At 42.2% G+C, this 23,527-nt stretch overlaps 2 protein-coding genes across 2 annotated transcripts; both read right to left on the reverse strand.

Annotated features, from left to right (window-relative positions):
- Window positions 1–5,267: 5,267 nt before the first annotated feature.
- Window positions 5,268–6,389, reverse strand: LOC310645878 (putative P2Y purinoceptor 10; the record flags this gene model as incomplete). Its single annotated transcript, XM_083371911.1, has 1 exon — window positions 5,268–6,389. The coding sequence occupies exon 1, from the start codon at window positions 6,360–6,362 to the stop codon at window positions 5,268–5,270; it is 1,095 nt and encodes a 364-aa protein (XP_083228037.1). The 5' UTR covers window positions 6,363–6,389.
- A 10,111-nt stretch (window positions 6,390–16,500) lies between these two features.
- Window positions 16,501–22,621, reverse strand: LOC310645879 (putative P2Y purinoceptor 10). The gene is made up of 2 exons (XM_083371912.1): window positions 22,498–22,621; window positions 16,501–18,411 (listed from the first exon to the last, which is right to left on the reverse strand). The coding sequence occupies exons 1-2, from the start codon at window positions 22,509–22,511 to the stop codon at window positions 17,382–17,384; spliced, it is 1,044 nt and encodes a 347-aa protein (XP_083228038.1). The 5' UTR covers window positions 22,512–22,621; the 3' UTR covers window positions 16,501–17,381.
- Between the last annotated feature and the right edge of the window lie 906 nt (window positions 22,622–23,527).

The raw sequence follows: 23,527 nt of genomic DNA on the forward strand, positions 1-23,527 counted from the left end.
TCCAGGATCCGAAACTGTGTTTTGCAAAGAACAAAATATGTGATTCTTAAGATATGTGGTTCTCCTCTACAGCAGCAATGGCCAACCGTTGCAGGCCTCATCCAACCACACTGAACAATCGTGTGGCCTTGGAAGCCACATAATAAAAAGTTGGCCAGAGTGCTAATGGTGGGGGATTTCCATTGTAACCTTCCTGTCAGCAAATTTTGTTAAGAAACTTCTTAGAAGCAATCTCCTATATCAAATTAAAAGCTAGTAATCCCGAAGGGTTAAAAAGTAGCAAAAAGAAGTAGTTATATGAAAAATTACCTGGAATGGTATGAATTTGAGACTTAGGGGTGAATTTTGAATTAAGCTTAATGATATGTTGGAAGAGTTTTATGCAGTGTGTAGACAATATCCTACATGAAATGATAAATTTAACAGATTTTAGTCAGAAGAAATTGTCTCCATCTTTATCTCTCTATCTCTGTCTCCACAAGCTGTTCCAGTTAAAATGCATACATATTTAAATACTATGATAATACATAGTCTTGGCACCACTTTCATTTCTACGCCCCAAGTCTTCTCTTTTGCCTCCCTCACCTTAACCTGAAAAAGCACTGTCAATCAGTGATATATATATATATTTCATTTACTAAAAGAATTTCAGCAGAGACGTGCATATATCATAATCTGGCAAAACGTATATGACAATACATTTATTAGCATGTTAATGTTTAAGGTGCAACATTTTGTTGCTCCTGTTGAAAATGCTTGATTGTCTGCAGTCCTTTTTATTTCTTTTGGTGGTGATGAACTGCATTGTTAGGACAGAAGATCATCAAATTCACTTAACTCCATATGTACACACCACTGCCATCCTGTGGAAATGTTTATTTTCTCACCACATCCCTTAAGACCAGACTTGCCTCCCCAGTAGCTGACTTATTGAAGTTGCCAACTTATTGCACTAGATGGAAAAATGAAGGCGGTAGACCAGAGTTTCCTTCAGCCCTGAATTTCTGTTTTATTACATGTTTTGTAAAATGGTCATTAAAGATACATTTCCTATTTTTTAAGAATCCAGATTCCCCTTCTCACTCCTTCTTCCGTTTAGCAGTAAACCATAAAAGCAGTTTTGAAATGATTCAAGGAAAAAACACTCGTCTAAATTTAGGTTCCCTGGGCAAATGTTTCCAATGTAATTTTTTCCCCCTAAAAGACCCCCTTGTAAATTCATATTCATTTTTGCAACTGTATGTTTGAGTGCAAGTTTGCTTAACACATGCATGTCTGTTTCGTATGTTTCGACCATCTCTCACACCTTGTTCCTAATGTGCATGTTTAGGCATAAACTGCATTGCCAAATTCTGAGGGGTGTGGGCATTGGAGGCAACGTTGCTTTGAGAAGCTTGAATCTGTTCTTTTTTCTCCTTTCCATTCAACCATGTCCATTTCTCCGAGACTATTTATTTTTGTGTTTATTTGTAAAATGTATTGGTCGCCTACCTTACTTCAGGGTAACTGGGCGGCTTACAACTTTAAAAAATATTTGGACAAGTCCCTGCAGTTTTCTTAGCAAGGTTTTTCAGAAGTGGCTTTCCATTGCCTCCTTCCTAGGGTTGAAAGAAAGTGGCTGGCCCAAAGTCACCCCAGCTGGCTTTGTGCCCAAGGCAGGACTGGAACTCATGGTCTCCTGGATTTCTAGCCTGGTGCCTTAACCATTACACTAAACTGGCTCGCATTCAGTTTTAACAATAAGTTATCTTAAATAATCTGCCCAGTACCACCAATTTTGATGTCAATCCAGAGTTAGTGGCCACCTTTCTCCAAATTTGGAGAAAATACAGGAACTAGTTCCATGGAGGGTGGTTTGTCCTCAGTCTCTCTCTCTCTCTCTCTCTCTCTCTCTGTGTGTGTGTGTGTGTGTGTGTGTGTGTGTTTGTGTGCTGCCTGCATCCAGCACATGCATGGATGAGGTTTGCTTTTTTGCATACTGGGGATCCTGGCAGGTTGTGGACTGTGCAGGGTCCGGCAGTTGGGGACCCCTGTCCTAAGAGATCTGTGGTGTGGCAGATTGGAATAACTGAACTTATCCATTGGCAAGTTTGATTTTGTCTCTCCTTTTTTTCCTGGCATCTGGTTTGCCTGTAAACTCCTCTCTGATTTTCTGATTTTTTTTCCCAAGAATGCAATCCACTGGTGGAGCAGTGGGCTAATGCCTCCTGAAGTAACACCAGCTGCCTGCAATTAGCGCAGGTTCGAGTCCCACCAGGCTCAAGGTTGACTCAGCCTTCCATCCTTCCGAGGTAGGTAAAATGAGGACCCAGATTGTTGGGGGCAGTTAAGCTGACTTTGTAATAATGCCGCTTGGGTGTGTGTGTGAAAGCCCTAACAAGCAGGCATATACATAGAATGAAGGCTACTGCTAAGTTTGTAAGCCGCCCTGAGTCTTCGGAGAAGGGCGGGATATAAATGGAATTAAAATAAAAAATAAAAAATCCCACCAGGCTCAAGGTTGACTCAGCCTCCCATCCTTCCCAGGTAGGTAAAATGAGGACCCAGATTGTTGGGGGCAATAAGCTGACTTTGTAATAATGCCGCTTGGGGTGTGTTTGTGAAAGCCCTAATAAGCAGGCATATGCATAGAATGAAGGCTACTGCTAAGCACATTGATTTGTGCTTCTTAGATTGTAAGCCACCCTGAGTCTTCGGAGAAGGGCGGGATATAAATGGGATTAAAATAAAAAATAAAAAAAATCCATACCCGCTGTGGCTTTCCACTTTGTACATATGAAAATAAAACCAAACATCTTAATCAAGAGGATAGCAGGATTTTGATAAGGGTCCTGTTTCTCCCAACACAATTTCCTTCCTCTCCACCCAGCATTTCCAGTGTTATACACGTTAATCTTTTCAACCTCCTGGCATCCTAGATCCAGGAGCAAAATACAGTGTATTAAAATAGTTCCCTTTGATATCATCACAATTTAAAGGGATCGTGAATTCCTGATGAATGAATGAAATAAATGGTTTAGTTTGGGTGGTCTGAAAAGTGCTTTTTTTTTCTTCAAAAGGCAATTGAATTGTGTGTTTTTTCCGCCCCTTGAGGAAGAGGAAGAAAATATTTTGCTTCTCATCCAAGAAGCTTCATCTGTTCTGATGGAGGGGTGGGGGTAAGGGTGGAAGGATAGGTACTGAGAGTTGTTTTTTAAAATCCCATTTATATCCCGCCCTTCTCCGAAGACTCAGGGCGGCTTACAATCTAAGAAGCACAAATCAATGTGCTTAGCAGTAGCCTTCATTCTATGTATATGCCTGCTTATTAGGGCTTTCACACAAACCCCAAGCGGCATTATTACAAAGTCAGCTTATTGCCCCCAACAATCTGCGTCCTCATTTTACCTACCTCGGAAGGATGGAAGGCTGAGTCAACCTTGAGCCAGTCAGGAAAAAACTCCTGGCATTGGGCAGAGTTTGCCTGCAATACTGTATTCTATCCACTGTGCTACCATGGCAGAGATAGCAATAGCAATAGTACTTAGACTTATATACCGCTTCACAGCACTTTACAGCCCTCTCTAAGCAGTTTACAGAGTCAGCCTCTTGCCCCCAACAATCTGGGTCCTCATTTTACCTACCTCGGAAGGATGGAAGGCTGAGTCAACCTTGAGCCTGGTGGGACTCGAACCTGCACTAATTGCAGGCAGCTGGTGTTACTTAAGGAGGCATTAGCCCACTGCTCCACCAAGATTGGATGGTGGGGCATATAATAATAGGTTCTGACAGGAAGGTGAGGGATGGAAGGATTGTATTTCTTTCTAGTCATCTGGTCATTAACACTCTCCCTGAGAGCTCTTGAGGCCACTTGGGGGTTTATCTGTGCCCTCAGGGTCACCGGAGCTAGGTGAAATTAGTTGTGGAATCTTCTTGGAACTACTGCAAGTTGTGCGTGTGTAGACTGGAGATGGGTGGTGTTCAATTCTAACACAGATGGATTCTATTGCCCCTCTTTCAAACCAACGATCCTCTCTCTATCCAAAATGTGGAGTTTCTCTTCTTCCTCAAGGGAAAAAAAAACACCAGTCCAGTTGCCTTTTGAAGAAGAAAAAAGCGTCTCAGAGACAACTATGATCTGGATGACGATCTTCACAGATATTCAGTTTGTGTTCTGTATTTCTTACCACTGATCCCCTAGGACAGGGGTAGGCAACCTCGGCTCTTTTATGACTCGTGGACTTCAACTCCCAGAATTCCTGAGCCAGCATGGCTGGCTCAGGAATTCTGGGAGTTGAAGTCCACGAGTCATAAAAGAGCCGAGGTTGCCTACCCCTGCCCTAGGACATTATAGTGAGATTTTTTTTTCTGCTAAAAATGGTGACAACCCCCCCCCCAGAATGGCCCATTTCATTTCCCCTAAATTCCTCAACATTGGGACCATTTACAGATGTTCGGAAAAAGTTTGCACAGCTTTATGCATTCTGTGCATATTTCTCTGAAACTATATAGTTCTGTGTGCTTGAATGGCTCTCTGGGTGGTGATATGTTTTTCTCCTTCATAAGCTTTTTTCTGTACGCCTTTTATCTCTGTATGCCTTTCCCCAGATTATTATTATTTTTTTCAAGTTACAAACTGCACCACAAGTTTTGAAAAGTGATGGAAATAATCTCCCTTCAACTTTGATCTCTCTTATCTGTCTGATGGATCTGAAACCATTAAATTCATGTAAGCAATTTGACAGAGCCTATTTCTTAAACTCTGTCGATAATATAGGATGATGTTCTTTCCCATTCCTAAAGCATTTGCCCAGTTTGTTTTTTTTAAAAAACCACACATCTAATCTGATAATGTTTTCTTGAGGTTGAAAAAAAAATTAACATTGCTCTTCAGATGTCTGTGGCCCCAATGTGCTCATGGGTTTCCCCAGGAGGACCTCATAGCTTCTCTGGGCCTAGCTTGATTCATTTTTTAAGATTTGTTGCAAAACAAAGCTCTGGGGTCTCACATTATCTGTGGCTGCAGCACACGCATCATAAAGTAGGCTCCTACTTCAAGAAACAGGTTGGTTCCAAAACTTAATTCATTAGTTGCTCCATCAAGCAGTGGCCGCATGGAACATCAATTGTGAATCATCCTGAGTAGAACTTAAATCTCACCCATCACCAACCCAACCCAAGCATTTTCAGCAGATCCAAGTCCATAAATCCAGCCGAGAATCATCAAGACTTGAGGAGTCAAACAATGGGAGATCTTCTGATATGGACCTCTATGTATCATTGATTAGCTAAGAAGACAGAGGGGTCTCCAGGCTATCATTTTCAAGTCTTTGAGGCCGAAAGGATCGGAAATAGGCCATTAAAACATTTTCGCTTCTCTTCCCAACCTCCTCCTGCTCTTTGGCAGTGGAAACGGCAGTCCTGTTGTTCTCTAAACGGATGAACCGGTGGAGTAAGGCAGCCCTGCTGTGTCGGAGTAGCCTTTGCTGAAATTCTGATGTCATGAAATAGTAGAGAATTGGATCCAAGCAGCAATTAAGGCTTGCAAGGCACAAAGAAATGGTGTGGAAATTCAGAACTTGGTGACGGACCAAGCAGCTTCCAAAGACGCCTTGTTTGACCATCATGAAGATCGGGAGGTTCACGTGGTAGGGGGTGAAGCAGATGAAGAAGACGGCCGCACAGCCCAAGATCAGATGCCAAGCTTTCCGCCTCTCGTCAGCCTGTTGCAACGGAGCTTGAGGATCCTGCAGGGACTGCCTCATCTTCCACGTGCAGTAAAGGATTATTACAAGAGGGAGCAGAAATCCAGAGAGCTCAGCTACCACCATCAGTGTAACGGAGGCTCCCCTTGTCAACTGTTTGACTCCAAGGTCAGCAAAGCAGGTATTGGCATTGTTGGTTAAGCTAGGACTTCTCAGGATTGGGAGGGGCAAGCAAGCAGCCCCCACCACGATCCAGATAGTAGCACTTATGGCAACATCATGTCTGTAATTCCAACTTTTGGTTCGGAAGGGATGAAGCAGAAAGAGATACCTCTGGATGCTGATGCAAGTGAGGAAGCAGATGCTGGCGTACATGTTGAGGTATTTCAGGTAGAAGCAGAATTGACAGAGGAAGCTTCCAAAGGGCCAGCTGTGGTTGATATAGTAGTACATCCTCAAAGGCAAGGAGAGGACATGAGCCAGATCAGCCACGGCCAAATTCATCATGAAAATGGCTGCTTTGCTTTCCTTCTTGATGAAGCAACACAAAACCCACAGAGCAAGGCTGTTGCCCACCAGACCAGGGATGAAAACGATCACGTACGTCGCTGCGTATAAGGAGGCCTGGAAACCCATGGAAGGATCAGAACAATTTTCAGAAGAATTGTCAGCCGGCATCTCGGTCCGGTCAGTGAAGTTCCTGAGCACAGTGGTGGCTGAGCAAATCCCTGTGAAGGACAGGAAAATCAGGAGCAAACACTTATTTCCTTCTACAGAGAGACAGGTGAGAAAGGAAGGCTGCAGCCTTGAACACACATGCCACGTTCAATGGTCAAATCATATTTGTCACTTCAGAAGAATCATAGAATCCTTGGGCTGGAAGGGACTGTGGAGGTCTTCTAGTCCAAACCTCTGCCAAACCAAAAATCTTATCAGATCTGCCACAACTTAAATCTCTAGATAGAAACCATCCTTGGCTCCATTTGTTGAGAAAGGTATAGTTTATTAGAGGTCAAGTGTATTGCAGTGTTGCAAAGCCAGAACTGAGGATTGCGCGCCAAAATCCCTAAGTTCAATTATTTTCCCTCCCTTAACTATCTCTCATTGTCCACCCCATTGTAACCAATCTGGTTCAGGCAAGATGTTTTCATAACAGTCAGTCCAAGCGTGTTTTGGTATGGGGCTCCCTCTTTCTTCCAGCTAGGTGACCTTGAGGTTGCTTCTCAAGAAGATACAGCACTTACTTTCGTCTTCCCCAAGCCTTCCCCCCCTTCATTCCCCCTCCCCACTGTTCATGGCAGTCTGTCACTGCACAGCAGTGAAGCACAAGGAAGACTAAGGTGGCAGCCGACATTATCCTTATACCATCGGCTAGATATACCTTACCGCAACTTCCCAAACTAGCTGGAAACTCCACATTATGTTGCAATTTGAAATCCAAGATATCTGGAAATTGAGAAAGCTGCTGTTCTTACCCAATTTAGCTCTGAAGGCACGGTTTTCTGGCTTCTTTGCTCCTGCAAGCTCCATGGATTAAATCACACGGAGGAAGGGAAAGAATGACCAACGTAGGAAAAGGAACCTAAGTTATAATTATTTTTAACCAGGGAGTTCCAATCCTGCTCTAAGTCAAGGGGTGGATGGGCATGAATGGGAGGCATGTCCGTTCATTTCGAGATGAGCCAGCTTTAAATGAGTTCTCTTTCCTTCCTGTCTCCTGATTCTAAGCTGCTTAATGATTGTTCCTCCTGAGGATACCCTGCTGTGAGTAATGTAGCAGAAGTCACAAGCCAGGAAAAACCTTTCAAACCCTCATTTGCCACTGAGAACTCACAATTTTTTCAAGCTTTCTTGCTTAAATGAGATTATTATTATTATATCGTATGGCACACTCACATCACATTTTGAGAAAAACACGAGAGATAAGAACACAAAATATGAAACGTAGAATCTAAAATATTATAAACATGTCTAGATGACCTGTTTCATTCCAGGTAGCTCAATAGTGGCAGCTGGGAGCTATCAGTAATCTTCAGGTCACTAAAGGGATGGATGTAAATGAAGGACTACCTGTATTTGAATACATCTACTCATCCCATCTGGCCTGGCTGATGGCTGAGTTGCCCTTCATTTGGCACGGTTCAGAAAGAGAAACTTTTCTGCCACGGCCCCTGCCCTCTGGCATACTATTCCCCCCAAAGTAAGAGTGGCCCCTACCCTTGCCAACACATGGCCAGCATCTGGCCATGATGAAAACTGGGAATTTTGGAAATCGCTAAGCAGACTGCGCATGGGCACAGCAAGATCAAGAGTTTCCTTGAATCAATGGGGACATTTGGCCACTTCTGCCTACTGTGAATATGGAGGTTTGTAGACCTCTTGACAGCACAACAGAATGCAATTAATGTTACATGCTTCAGGGCAAGCGCACCTAAATGAGGCTTCTGCACAATTTAAATTTTATGTTCTGATGTTTGTATTTATAAAGGTAAAGATTCTCCCTGTCCAGTGATGTCCAACTCTAGGGCACGGTGCTCATCTCTGTTTCCTAGCCAAGGGAGCCAGCGTTGTCCAAAGACACTTTCTCTGGTCATGTGGCCAGCATGACTGTATGCCGAGGTGCAGGGAATTCTTGTTAACTTCCCACCAAAGTGGTACCTATTTATCTACTTGCGTTTGCATGCTTTCGAACTGGTAGGTGTGCAGGAACTGGGCCAAAGAACGGGAGCTCACCCCATCACACAGCACATGGGTCTCAGACCTGGGTTGTCGGCTTTCCAGCTGACAAACTAAGTGCTGAGCCAGCGCTCCCCTCTGTCTGCATTTATACCTAGGACGCTGAGCTTGTCGATCAGAAGGTTGGCAGTTTGGTGGGTCGAATCCCGAGTGCCATGTAACAGAGTGAGCGCCTGTTACTCGTCCCAGCTTCTGCCAACCTAGCAGTTCGAAAGCACGTAAAAATGCAAGTAGAAAAATAGGGACCACTACGGTGGGAAGGTAACAGCGCTCCGTGCGCCTTTGGCGTCTAGTCATGCCGGCCACATGACCACGGTGACGTCCTCGGACAAGCGCTGGCTCTTCAGCTTTGAAACGGAGATAAGCACCGTCCCCTAAAGTTGGAAACGACTAGCACGCATGTGCGGGGGAACCTTTACCTTTACCTTTTATAAAATTATAATAATGATCCTTCTGACCCAAATAAATAAATAAAACCCTGCCGGCCTTTCAGAAGACCCTGAAAACTTGGATGTATCATCAGATCTGGGAATATGAAGGCAATATGGAGATTATTAAATGATTATATAATATATATAGTTAGAGTACGCCTTCCTCTGTTTTTTTTTCCACTATTGCGATTTTAAATGCAGCTTTTGATTATTATTTTTTTAAAAAACAACCCTTCTTTTTAATAGTAGAAAACTTGGGTTTTATTTGTGTTTTAACTATGCAAGGCTGCCCAGAATCCCAGGCAAGTGAGATGGGTGGCCGTATAAATTTAATAAATAAACACAACTAGAAACAGAGATTCTTCATGACAGCATTTGCAGGAATCCTCTAAGTCCACCCATTTCTATTTTGGGTCTGTTTGTTTACAGACTATTTTTATACCTTCCTATCTCGGCTGCTGTGTCTGTGCATGGTGGGAATCTAAAGGTTCAACCTTGCTTGAAACTTTCTACCCTGTTCCTTTTCTTCTTCTTGCTGCTGATTCATTCAAACTCTCCAAGAGGAAAGTAGCCACAGTTGGGTGTTGGCTTAGCTGTTATTTAACTCCAAAAGGTCTCCCCACCCTTTTCCTGGTTGATAGCCCAACATTCTGATATTGCCAAGCTGCTGTTTTAGCTTTGAGAGTTCTATGGATGGTTTTAGTTTGTTTATATTTTTAGCAATGGGATGTTTTCCACTGTACCATTTGTAGAGACTTTTCCCCTACATGCCTGTTCATCCACTGCTCTGGGAGAGAGCTTCACTTCTGCAATGTGGGGTTATGATCTTTTCCAAAAATTGTGTAATTAAAAGAGTCATGTACCCCTTCCTCCAAAAAAAAAAGTTATGACTCTCCGTTCAGGAAAACGATGGGAACTCGGTGGACCTTGACCTAAACTCGGAACTTTATGAAACAGCACGATTTCAACCTAACCAAGGATTGCAGGGAAAGATTCTTGAATCTAAAACTGCGTTTATCGGAGCAAACGTTTATGGAGATTCTCAATCGTCCAGTTCATGGTGGTCCCAAAGGTGCTTTCCCAAAAGGCAACTGAATTTTCTTGGGTTTTTTCCTTGAAAAACGTTTCGCTTCTCGTTAACTTCTTCAGTTCAGAATGGATGAGAAGCAAAACGTTTTCAAGGGGGAAAAAAATCCAAGGAAGTTCAGTTGCCTTTTCAGAACAACCATAGTAACAACCTCTTGTAAGTCTGAATGTGCCTTCCTTCCTCTTTTCTTTTAACTTGATAAGAATGAAGGGGAGTTGGGTACTTTCCGAAGCACAAACCACTTTCTTGGTCTGGAGCCAAGCCATGTTTATCTGATGATTGCCCTGGAAATAGATCGTTCCTCTGTCCTTCTACACTCACTACAGCTCATTACAGGCCTTCGCTCAGGTTCGCCTGGTGCGTCAGTTGCGGCCCTATCTAGACCGGGATGCCTTGCGCACAGTCACTCATGCACTCGTGACCTCCCGTTTGGACTACTGCAATGCTCTCTACATGGGGCTGCCCTTGAGGACTACTCGGAGGCTCCAGCTGGTGCAGAATGCAGCCGCGCGAGTGGTGGTGGGGGCTTCCCGATACTCCCATGTAACACCTCTACTCCGTGAGCTGCATTGGCTTCCGGTTGTCCTCCGGGTAAGATTCAAGGTGCTGGTTACGACCTATAAAGCCCTAAATGGCATGGGTCCGGGTTACTTACGGGAGCACCTGCTGCCGGCATCAACTTCCCTTCGTCCAGTGCGCTCCCACAGAGAGGGCCTCCTTAGGGTGCCATCGGTCAAAGAGTGTCGACTGGCGGCCCCCAGGGGTGTTCTCTGTGGGCGCGCCAGACCTTTGGAACCATTTACCGGTGGAGCTCCGGATGGCTCCCGACCTTCGCTCCTTCCGACGTGACCTAAAAACATATTTATTTGAACAAGCCGGCCTGGTCTGATGGGTTTAGGGGTATTTTAACATTTTGTATTAATCTATTTAATTGGGCTACTGTATTTAATATTTCTTTTAATTTTTATATATTGTATTTTATTGTATTGCCCTGTACACCGCCCTGAGTCCTTCAAGAGAAGGGCGGTATAAAAATTAAATTATTATTATTATTATTACAGAAGCAAAATGAGGATCAGCAGTGAAGGTGCCCCAAATTACAGCAGCAGAACGTTTTTTTTGCTGGCTTACAGGAGAAAAGCCCTAAATCTGTAGGATCTCTGGATACTTTCAGACTCCTTGACCATCCCAGGGCAAAAGAAACTCAAAAGGGAAAAAATGAGCATATTCATAAGTGCCTTTTGCACATTTGAGGAAGAAGCAAGCTGTGGGAGATATTCCATTGATACAGTAGTTCCTGGAAGATTTGAATTTAGGGGATCAAAGCTATTTGGATTGTGGTAGCTTTTACTTAAGGCTGTTATCTTCAAGGGTCAGTCCTGCAAGAATCAGAAGACTTAGGGCAGAAATAGCACATCTGGACTACCAATATTTGGACAGCCACTAAAGGAGAAAGGGAGAAGAGAATTCATATTATTTGTTTCTTTTTTAAAGGTAAAGGTAAAGGTTCCCCGGCACATGCGTGCTGGTCGTTTCCGACTCTAGGGGCTGGTGCTCATCTCCGTTTCAAAGCCGAAGAGCCAGCGCTTGTCCGAGGATGTCTCCGTGGTCCTGTGGCCGGCATGACTAGATGCCAAAGGTGCACAGAACGCTGTTACCTTCCCACCGGAGTGGTCCCTATTTTTCTACTTGCATTTTTACGTGCTTTCGAACTGCTAGGTTGGCAGAAGCTGGGACGAGTAACAGGCGCTCATTCTGCTACACGGCACTCAGGATTCGACCCGCCAAACTGCCGACCTTCTGATCGACAAGCTCAGCGTCCTAACCCACTGAGCCACCGCGTCCCTTTTTTCTTTTTTAGAGGTGTCATAATATTGCTGGGAAAGGTTGAGGGCAAGAGAAGAAGGGGACGACAGAGAATGAGGTGGGTGGATGGAGTCACTGAAGCAGTAGGCGTGAGCCTAAATGGACTCCAGAAGATGGTAGAGGACAGGAAGGCCTGGAGGAACGTTGTGCATGGGGTCGCGATGGGTCGGACACGACTTTGCAACTAACAACAATATTTTTCTTCTGAATTTTTGCATCCCAATTCTGGTAGACCTTAGGAGCTCAGGGAGATACACGCTCACAGTTTAAAATAACACTGACTGCCAAGAAAAGAATGAACTGGAACTTGACCCTAATTGTTTCTACCCGTATGTCAATTTTCCTTTTGTCATTTGCCTTTTCAGAAGTCACAATTAAGCTATTCAGCCCAACAAAAACTCTTTCTAAAGAGTTGGGAACCATTTTTTTTGCATTTGATAAAGCGATGTTTTTCCCCTCAGATAAATAAATAATAATAAAAAAACTCTTGAAGATCTTAATGATTACAGTAATACAAAACAGGAGATTGTTAAATTAAAGAGTGAACTATGACAGTTACTGGTAACAGGCAGTCTTTCTGAAGAAAAAAAAAACAAACCTCTCTGCTCAGTTGATTTCCTTGGCAGGAAAACCTTGTTTTTCACTTCAAATGGATGATATAGATGCAGTTATTTGAGGGTGGGACTTGCTGCTGATTCGCAAACCCAGATTGTTGGGGGCAATTAAGCTGACTTTGTAATAATGCCGCTTGGGGTGTGTGTGTGAAAGCCCTAATAAGCAGGCATATAAATAAATGTAATAAAATAAATATACATAGAATGAAGGCTACTGCTAAGCTTGTAAGCCGCCCTGAGTCTTCGGAGAAGGGCGGGATATAAATGGAATTAAAATAATAAAAAAAAGCCTTCAGAAGCGCCGAAACCCACTTCTGTATAGCCAATAACTGAATTCTTTCCTGCAAATTCACTCTAAAATCAGGACGTGAGGATGCCAGAATCTGCAGCTTTTTACCCTCTCTAGATTTTAGGAGAACAGCCTTACCTCACAGCACTTTGCATTCCTTCAAGTGATGATGAACGCAGAAAGGCATAAGGAGCGAAAAGCAACCAAAGCTTCCTCTGAACGTCGGATGTTTTGCTCATTTCGGTCACAAGATTTCTCATGCAGTCCGAACCTCTTCGTGAATAATTTCGGAAGGTTGAGCAGGCTCTCGAAAAGTTTTTCAGAAAGACGAGGGAAGGTCCAGAGCTGTGATTGTAGGAGAGGAAATCCTGGATCTCCTTTCTCTGCCCCACTTAAAATACAACCACAGCTTTCTGGAGAGGGGCCAAAACAACAGATGACATTGCAGCGATAGCGGAGCCTCCAAAATCTGCCCTCTGCGTCACACAAGTTTGTGATGTCTGCCTTTTTTTTTTTTGCTTTATTTCTTTTAACTTTTTAGCCATAAATTTTTATTAAAAGCGTTAAAGGGAACGTAAGAACGGACACAGTCTAATGCAGAATAAAGAGAACAAAGAAAGGGAAAGGGGAAAAAAAATAAGAAGTGCAGAAAAAGCATAACAAAGAAATAGTTTATCGGTTGATTAGCGCTTTGACCGTATCAAAAATATAAAACAAAAATAAAATACCGATAGTCCTGGACGTATGATCACAATTCAGCCCAAAATTTCTGTGGCTAAATTGAGACAGTTAAGTGAATTTTGCCCTGTTTTACTGCAATCACTGCCGTTGTTCAGTTAGTGACACGGTGGTTAAGTAATTCTGTCTTCCCCATTGACTTCGCTCGTCAGAAGGTCGTAAAAAGGGGATCCCAGGACCTTGGGAGACGGCAATGGTCATAAATAGGAGTCAGTTGCCAAGCGTCTGAAATTATTGTTAAGTACAAAGAATCGGCATTCAGGTGAATACACTGCCTTTACAGAATACCTCATTCCGTTCTCTGCGATGGGTCCTTTGGCAATTAATGTAATTAATCTCAAAACTGCTGTGCTGGCTCAGGAATTCTGGGAGTTGAAGTCCACGAGCTGCCTGCAATTAGTGCAGGTTCGCGTCCCACCAGGCTCAAGGTGAGACTCAGCCTTCCATCCTTCCGAGGTAGGTAAAATGAGGACCCAGATTGTTGGGGGCAATAAGCTGACTTTGTAATAATGCCGCTTGGGGCGGGGGGGCTGAAAGCCCTAATAAGCAGGCATATACATAGAATGAAGGCTGCTAAGCTTGTAAGCCGCCCTGAGTCTTTGGAGAAGGGCAGGATATAAATGGAATAAAATAAAATAAAATAAAGGAGCCAAGGTTGCCTACCCCTGGTATAGAAGGATGAAAAAGCAGACAGCCCCTTTTTGACAACATAAGGGTCTATATCCCTGAAACAATTATATTAATTATATTGTTATATTTAGATATAGAACTGTAGCAGAAAGTCATGTAGCCTGACAAAGGACTAAATACAGAAGGCATTTCAAACAGGTTCTGGAATATTTCAGATGCTCAACATTACATATCTGGTTAGACTCTAGAAACCATAAAAGTAAAATAAGAAATTGTTTTGAAAGCTGAACTCTTTCTTGGTCTGTTGAAATGGCTGTTTTAACCAGAATGTCACAATAAAAATCTTAACATCCTGTAAGGTGTGTTTTGATCCAGGGCTTCCTGCAAGTAGTTAGATTTAAAGAGAGATGCTACTGAATGTTTGCTTTTGCTCATATTGTCAAATTATGCTTAATTGATTGTGGAGAAAGCTTACGTTTGCTAAGGAGAACAAACCAGTCCATGATTAATTTACATCTATACGTTTAACTTATATGTTTCTTGTAACCGTGGAATAGAATAAGAAGAATATCGCCAATATTTCGAAACCATGCCCAAACTTCTTTCTTTACCACGTCCCCATCCTAAAAAATACTGAAGTATATAACCAATTTTTTTGCCCTGATTGGGCTTTTATTTTCAGTGAAGATGAGAGGGGAAAAATCAGGAATATGATTATTTTTTTCAATGGTAAAGAGGTAAGCTTTGACATTCTTGATGATTTGCTAATTTTTGTATAGAAAGCAATCAGATTATTATTTTTTTAAAAAAAAGAACGTTAAAATGGGATTTTCAGTTCCTCTCAACAATTGTTATGTATATTAATAATATTAAACCATAGTCTCTGGTTAGATTTGCTTGCTTTTTTAAATGTTTTGGCCTCGGATAGGCAGTGGTAGGCATTAAATGTGGGAGGCATGAAATATTTCCTGTCAATGGCTGTCTGTAAAAGTTAAAAATAACCCACAGGATGCACCTGAATGAAAAATAAAAAAGAAAGAACAAAGAGAAAGAACCAAACACCCCCCCGATAAACATATGGAAACCAGAATGTAGCTATATATTTGAAATTACATAATTACCCAGATCACATGATTAAAATCATGGGCGCTCCATCACTGGAGATTTTTAAGAAGAGACTAGACAGTCACTTGTCTGAGATGATATAGGTTCTCCTGCTTAAGCGGGGGGGCTGGACTAGAAGACCTCCAAGGTCCCTTCCAACTCTATTCTATTCTAAAATGGGGACGAGTTGTTGCAGCGTGGACTGTGCTCTTCCTTGAAAAGCAGTGGACATAACTGACAAAGAGTACTCTTGTTTTCTTTCTCTTTCAAACCAGTTCTTTTATTTATTTTACTATTTTCAGAGCGATTGTTTTGTTTACTTGCAGAATATGTACATATTTATAAAGATGTGTTCAGTCAATTCCCTAATGAAGTTATACTTTTGAATTGGACTAAAACAAAATTCTGTTAATTTTTACCAGAAATTAATCTGGTAAATATATATATATTTGTTTTCATAGATTTTCACGGGTATAGGTATGTAGGTCTTGGTGTATTCGGGTCTTTTCCCGTGTAGGATTGAGGGTGTCTTGGCGACGTTTCAACGAGGTCCCACTCATCATCTTCAGGCTGGTGTCTTCGGTTTCGTGCTTGTTCAAGCGAAGTGTGTGATTGGAGCTGCCGTCTCCCTATAAATACTGGTGGGGATGTGTGGGGTGCTGGCTTTGTTGCTGTAAGCGGATTGGTTGGCTGTGATGTTACATCATGATTGGTTGATGGGGTTATTGTTAGGGGATTAGTTGGCTGATTTGTAACATCCTGTGTGGCTGAGGTGCTGGCTGTGTGCTCGTTAGTCCTTTGTGTTGTAACGACCTGGGTAATGGGCTGTGTGATGACATCCTGAGCTCTATTGTAGTGATTTCCTGAGTTCTGTGTTGAAATATCCTGGGTGGTTTGCTGTGTTGTGATATCCTGGGTTTTAACATTGTAATCTCCTGAATTCTGTGATGTAATGTCCCGAGCAGGAGGCTGTGGTTGAGCTTGTCGATCAAAAGGTCGGCAGTTTGGTGGGTCGAATCCCGAGTGCCACGTAGCAGAGTGAGCGCCTGTTACTCATCCCAGCTTCTGCCAACCTAGCAGTTCGAAAGCACGTAAAAATGCAAGTAGAAAAATAGGGACCACTCCGGTGGGAAGGTAACAGCGTTCCGTGCGCCTTTGGCATCTAGTCATGCCGGCCACATGACCACGGAGATGTCCTCGGACAAGCGCTGGCTCTTCGGCTTTGAAACGGAGATGAGCACCGGCCCCTAGAGTCGGAAACGACTAGCACGCATGTGCGGGGGGACCTTTACCTTTACCTATATATGTATATGTATATATGTATGTATGTATGTATATGTATATGTGGATATATATATGCAAGTTATACCTTTGATTCTAGCTTGAAGTCAGTCAGGAATTACATTCCCAAAGTAATTTCCCATTACTTTCCCATTAATCCCATAAGTGGGGTCAATATGTCAGTGAAGAATCAATTATCCAGGCCAAGGGTGTCTAAAGATTGAAATCATGGTAACTGATCAAACTTTGTAAATCTGAGACATTTTGTTCTTCAAGCAACTTCATCAGTCAGGGCAAAATTGGTTAGACAGAGAATTTTTGCTCTGACTGACGAAGTTGCTTAGATGAGCAATGGAATGTCTCAGATTAGCAAAATTTGGTTCGCTTTTCATGATTCGATCTTTAGATCCATTAGTGGGATCAGCAAAAAGCATTAGTACTTCCAAAACTATCAAAGCAAAATAAAGCGGGTTCAGCAACTGCCCTCCTTAGTTAGATCTGGGAAAAAGAAATTCATGTCTCTGTAGAGCTGTTTTTGGTTTGTGTAGCTTAGCATTTGCTCATCCCCACCCAGTTTAAGACTCTTGATTGGAAATGATGAGTGTCAGGCTGAGGTTGTAGAAAAAAATTAAAACAGATCATGTGATAGCTATGTGAATCCCATCTTTGTGATCTGTAGAACACAGTGCTGCAGATCCCAACGTTTCTCTTCAATGCAGACTTCGAGATTGTCACTGAAAGCTTTTGAAGACCACAACATTAACTTAGAGCCAGCAATGTGTCATCTACAGCTGCTTTGACTCATGCAATTTCCCCTAAAATGGTTTCCATAAAACAGATTAGCAACCACTGATCTATCATGTTGGATGAACCCAACCAACTATTGCTCAATCAACGAACCAAAACTTTACCATGGCTAATTTAGTCCTTCAGAGAAGAAGCACTTTCCTTGCTTATCAAACGACTTCTGAAGGACAAGCTCCTGTAGGTTGGCATCCGATCATGGAATTCCGATGTCACAAAAAAATACAGGAACGGATCCAAGCAGCAGTTGAAGCTTGCCAGGCTTAAGAAAAAAGGGTGCAGATACAAGATACTTTGCTTTACAGCACAGTCCCTCACCACATCTTCTTTTACCAACATGAAGAAGAAAAACATGACGTGGTAGGGGGCGAAGCACACAAAAAACACAAGGGCACACATGGACACCATCCGTAAGGCCTTCCGTTTTTCACCGGCATTTTGTAAAGGCATTTGGTTTTCCTGAAGGGAAGCTTTGATCCTGGAAGTGCAATAGACAATGATTGTAAGAGGGAACAAGAACCCAATCAGCTCGGCAACCATTAGCATCCCGATCAAAGCCGCCTTGTTCTGGAATTTTTCAATGTTGAGATCGGAGAAGCAAGCTTCGGAGCTCTGGCTGTTTCTCAGCAATGGGAAGGTCAGACAAGTTATGCCAACCACCAACCAGATGGCAGCCGAGATGGCCACATCGTAGCCCTTCTTCCAGTTTTTGGCCTTAAAGGGATGGAGTAGGAACAGATACCTTTGCATGCTGATACAGGTGAGGAAACAAATGCTGGCATACATGTTCAGGTACTTCAAGTAGAAGCAAAGCTGGCAAAGGAAGAGTCCAAAGGGCCACCTGTAGTTGATGTAATAATAAATCCGCAGAGGTAAGGAGAGGACATGAATAAAGTCTGCAGTGGCCAGATTCAGCAGGAAGATGATGGCTTTGTTTTGCTTTTGTATAAAGAAGCAGAGCATCCACAGAGCAATGCTGTTGGTTAGGAGGCCTGGGATGAAAATGATGGAGTAAGTGGCAGTATAAAATGTGTGTTGGAAATGTCTTCCGGGCTCAGAGCAATTCATCTCTGGGTTTCCCAGCATCTCAGTTCCATTGAAGGTAGGGCGACTTGGAAAAGTCCCACCATTGGAGTGATTCTGGACCCTGTAGGGAAAAGATGGCACGTTAATAAAGCTATAGGCAATAGCACATAGATTTATATAAGGTAAAGGTAAAGGTTCCCCCGCACATGCGTGCTAGTCGTTTCCGACTCTAGGGGCCGGTGCTCATCTCCGTTTCAAAGCCGAAGAGCCAGCGCTTGTCCGAGGACGTCTCCGTGGTCATGTGGCCAGCATGACTAGACGCCAAAGGTGCATGGAATGCTGTTGCCTTCCCACCGTAGTGGTCCCTATTTTTCTACTTGCATTTTTACGTGCTTTTTGAACTGCTAGGTTGGCAGAAGCTGGGACGAGTAACAGGCGCTCACTCTGTTATGCGGCACTCGGGATTTGACCCGCCAAACTGCCGACCTTCTGATCGACAAGCTCAGCGTCCTAACCCACTGAGCCACCACGTCCCTCTAGATTTATATACTGTCCCATAGATTTATATACTGTCCTATAGTGCTTTACAGCAGTTTACAATGTTAGCATGTTGGCCCCAACCATCTGGCTCCTCAATTACTGACCTCAAAAGGATGGAAGGCTGAGTCAACCTCAAGCCTATAAGGATCGAACTTTGGTAATTTTAATAACTTTTAATAAAAATAAAAAAGAAATGCTTCTGCGGCTTGAGAATGGTGGAGTCATTTTGCCCAGCCTGTAAATTGTTGCAAGTTGCCTTCCACCAACCTGTTTGTTCATGCATTTCCTATTTACTAAACTGTTCTTGCATACTGTTCAAAAGTTTCCTGTTTAGCATCTTTGCCAATTAGTTCTTATTAAGACAGCAGCTTCAAGTCCATCACTCAGGCAGGAAGTCAATAAAAATCAAATTTCCAGCTTCTGTTTTACATAACGACACCTCTGTGGGAAACGGTTCTTACTGCATGTTGGCGAAAGGGCTTCTGTGATTTCTCTATCCCTGGAGGATTAAATTATGATGAATATAACTCAAGATTGTCATTGACCACAAATGCATTCTGCCTGAGTTTCTTTCTAAGCTGGTTTTACCAATAGCTGGCTAAGTGCAAGCTTTATCATCCACTTAAGAGTTTCTACTGTACAGAGGCCCAGTCAGCAGTAAATTAGTAAGAAATGGGGCTATCGACAGAAGAGAATATTTGTAGTTCAGGGTCAAATTCTGGGGCCCTTGGTGCTCTCAGAGCTTGATTATTTTCTTGCATACATTTCATTACCCAACTAAGTAACAGCATCAGTGGTGGAAGGGCGTGGGGTTTACAGAGAGGAGAAGGAGGAGGACTGTGGGGTCCTTGGTGCTCTCTTAGCTTGGTTGTTTTCTTGAGACATTTCATTACCCAATTAGGTAACATCATCAGTGCTAGAAGGGAGTGGGGTTTGCTTTCTGTTTATATGTAAATGGCTTGCTCTGCCAGTGTTGGTGAAAGTGTTACTGGCGGCTCCTTGATTAGGCTGTTATTTACTGTTAGCTTATTTGTCTGAGTTGGCGGTTCCTTAATTGGGGTATTATTTGCTGCTTGATTGTTGGTTTTGTGTTAATCTGTGGCTATGCCTCCTTGAACAGCATGCCGACAGAGATGGCTCTCCCTCACAAATCAACCCACAGAGATTTTTCATAAGATGTAACTTACAGGCAGGACCTGCAGCCAAGGGATGCTTGGCTTTCACAACAGGAACAAACAAGAAGCTGAAGTTGCAAACTTAATTTCAAAAACTCTCTTTAGGCCAGCTCATGCCTTAAAGGGAGGGGCAGTAGAGCAATGAAACTATGGGTGCATGTAACTTTTTTTTTGTTTTGATTTCAAACAATATCAGGTAACTACATTAACATGAATCCAAGATACATCTAAAAAAAATAGAAATATAAAGAAGGTCTACTACAACTTGAATAAAGAGAGGGGTACTCCATTTCAAAATTTATAATATTTAAAAAGTATACCACATTATAATCTATTGCTATTAAGTTAAAAACCCAGTTTGGTGCAGTGGTTAAGGCATCTGTCTAGAAAGTGAGAGAAGGTGAATTCTCATCTGTCTTAGGCCCAAAGCCATTCACTCTCTCTGAGCTGCAAGAAGGATGTAATGGTCAACATCTTCTGAAAAACCCTTATTAAGGGAATTTTCCAAGCAGTTTCTGAAAATCAGACATGACTGAACCAAAATTTGAGGTAAACCATAAGATCCAACCAAGCTTAATAAAATTGTGGTTCCTGCTTCTGACATTTTATTTCCTTTACTCAAATCTGTGATGTTTTTTTTTTCTAATGTGGCAATCGAAAAGGTCTTGCTAATTGCAACTCAATTGTTATATTACCTAGAGTTCTCAATGTTGCACGATCATTGTTTCGGTTGCTAAAATTAAATAGATAAATCAACTCTTTATTTTTAAATTCATGGTTTTGTCCGGTAGATAAGTGTAATAAGCTTAACTTTGGAAAGTATTCAGTTTTTTTTGTTTTGTGATGGTACTTAACTCTTCAAAACATTTTCACCAAAGGGGTATAACTTTATAAGGTGACCACCACAAATGAAGAGAAAAAAAATCCCCAAAACAAACCTTTATTATTATTTTTTGACAACCTCCATAGCATTTGGAAGAATAATTTTAATATGTATGAGCCAGCCTAACAGGAGTCAAATACCAACAATGTTTAATTTTCCACTGCACTTCTTGTATTGAAAGTGAAGTGAAACTGGTTTCCATAAGTGTTGACAACTTGACAAAATCAATATCCTAAGGTCCAGATGGCTCTTTTAATTTAAATTACAGTAATAACCTATACACTTTTGAAATTCCTTTTGGTTGTTCTGAATAACGAAGTTATTTATATACAATTTGTAAGAATTTTATAAGGCTGTATTGCTGAAGTTCTAATATTTCTAGTGGCCAGAATTATTTTATCTATTTTATTCTGGAATTAGATCTTGTGTTTTGTTTTATATTTTTTGATATGATCTTAACGCTATTCAGTTAAACTATCCCAGAGGAGATTTGAGTTGATACTGAAAAGAGTGTATAACCAATTTGTTGCTGTATCTGATCTTTATTGAAAGGCTCACCATGGCTATAACAATCTTTAAATCTATAAAATTCATGTTTTCAAAGAATTCAGTTTAGCCAAAGGTGCATGTAACCTTTCCAGATATCTGAATTGGAATGCAGCAAGGTCTGCCTGCAGCTTTTGGACAAAACCAATTTTGTACCGCATATTATACGCCTTCCTTCAGTGGTCTGATAAATAGGTTTTCCTAACTTATGCAATTGAAATGCAAAGCACGATCCTGGTGAACAGCTATTCCCCAAAAAACAAAAACAACCCCCCCCAAACCCTGGACTTCTAGATTTACTGGTTCTGCTCAATTGGCTGGGACAGCTATGGGTGATGGCCGTATCTTTGCCCAGGTGTGTCTTGTGTGCCTATGGCACCCATTCCTGGACTGCCAGGCCCTACTCAGAGTCAGTCTTTGCTCATTTCCTAGTGGGATTATTGCAACGTACACCATGTGGGGCTAGAAGTTACAGCTGCTTCAGAACGCAATCGCTCATGGTTTGTCCATATTACACCGTTGCTGCTTGAGCTGCATCGGCTCCTAATTTATTTCTGGGTGCCATTCCAGGTGCCTGTTATCACCTTTAAAGCCCTACATCGGTGTTTCTCAACTCTGTCAGTTCGAAGATGTGTGGACTTCAACTCCCAGAATTCCCCAGCCAGCTATTAAATGTTGTCATGTAGTGGGACTTCAGAAGCAGGCCTTTCCCATTAAAAAAAATAAATAAACCTCCCCTGTTCCACCAGACCCCAGAAACTAAGTTCTCTCTTTCCTATTTTTATTCTTTTGTGCCTCAGTCAAACAGCAGTTTCACTCATTGTGTTTATCTGGCGACAGTCTCCCCAAATTTTCAGGAGAGGCATAAATTGGTATATTTGCTCCTCCTAATTTTCACAAGTGCGGTCATCTGGCACAGATTGTATGAAAACAAGATCTTTACTTTTTTTTTTTGCTAACTAAAGAGGAACATTCTTCCACAACTGCAGAGGGGGGGGGAAAAATAAAATAAATAAAATCTACTTCATCTGGTATCCCACACTTCAAATTCTGAAAGCCTTACCTCATTTGGAGCATCAGCAAAAGCGAGGCGCGCAGGAAAAAAAGGGCAACTTTTGGATAGCAAATTCTTGCTTGGTTCTCTTTTGGAGAGTGACTCAAGAGAGGAAAAGAAAGACCGTTGATTGGCTCTTGTTATGGCAACGGAGTGAACGAGGATCTCTTCACAGGAAGTTAAAAAGAAGAAAACTTTGCATGTTGCTAACCACAAAAATAAGGCTTAAAGGCAAGAATTCTGTCAAACGGTGTTGTGGTGGTTAAGAAGATATTAAACCCGATTGGACACCTGGTTGCAGTCATTTTTGCAACTGCAAGACACAACAATCTGAGCTGGGAAGGCCTATCCAAACAATGGGAGTTTCTGCTGGTAGCAAAAGTTGACTCAGGAAATCAGGCAGAGACAATGCAATAGTAACACGTAGATACAACTCTTTTTATTTTCAAATAAGCTTTGGCATTGAAGGGTTTGGGGCAAATGAATCAGGTCCTCTCTGAACTTTGGAACTGTTTTAGAAAACTGGCTTTGGATGTCTAAATCAATTTGAACGGATGCTTCAAACTCCTTCAGTTCAGACAGATTTAAGATATGAAGGCATCTGGATGAATTTGAACATGTTCAGTTCAATGTGATACTTCCACAGGACTGCTACTCAGAAAAAAATTACCAGCAACACAAAAAAATATGAAAGATGGCTCCGCCTAAATCTAAGGAGTCTCAACAGGTTTTATTCAGAATCTTATTTGGTTCACATTTCTTCAGATCAACGTCTATTCTGGAGAGTCTCACAAACCTTTGTTGAAGACTATCTAGAAATTTCCATCCAGTCGTATTAACCCTTTGAGGTTGACCAGACCAGGAAACTGACTCCACAAGAAAACTTAACAGAATAACAGAGTTGAAAGGGACTTTGGAGGTCTTCTAGTCCAACCCCCTGTTCAACAGGAGACCCGATGCCATTTTAGACAAACGACTGTCCGCTCTCTTCTTAAAAACTCCCGTTGATGGAGCACCCATAACTTCTGAAGGCAAGCTG

This window comes from Vipera ursinii (assembly GCF_947247035.1).
Source record: "Vipera ursinii genome assembly, chromosome: 12".
NCBI lineage: Eukaryota > Metazoa > Chordata > Lepidosauria > Squamata > Viperidae > Vipera > Vipera ursinii.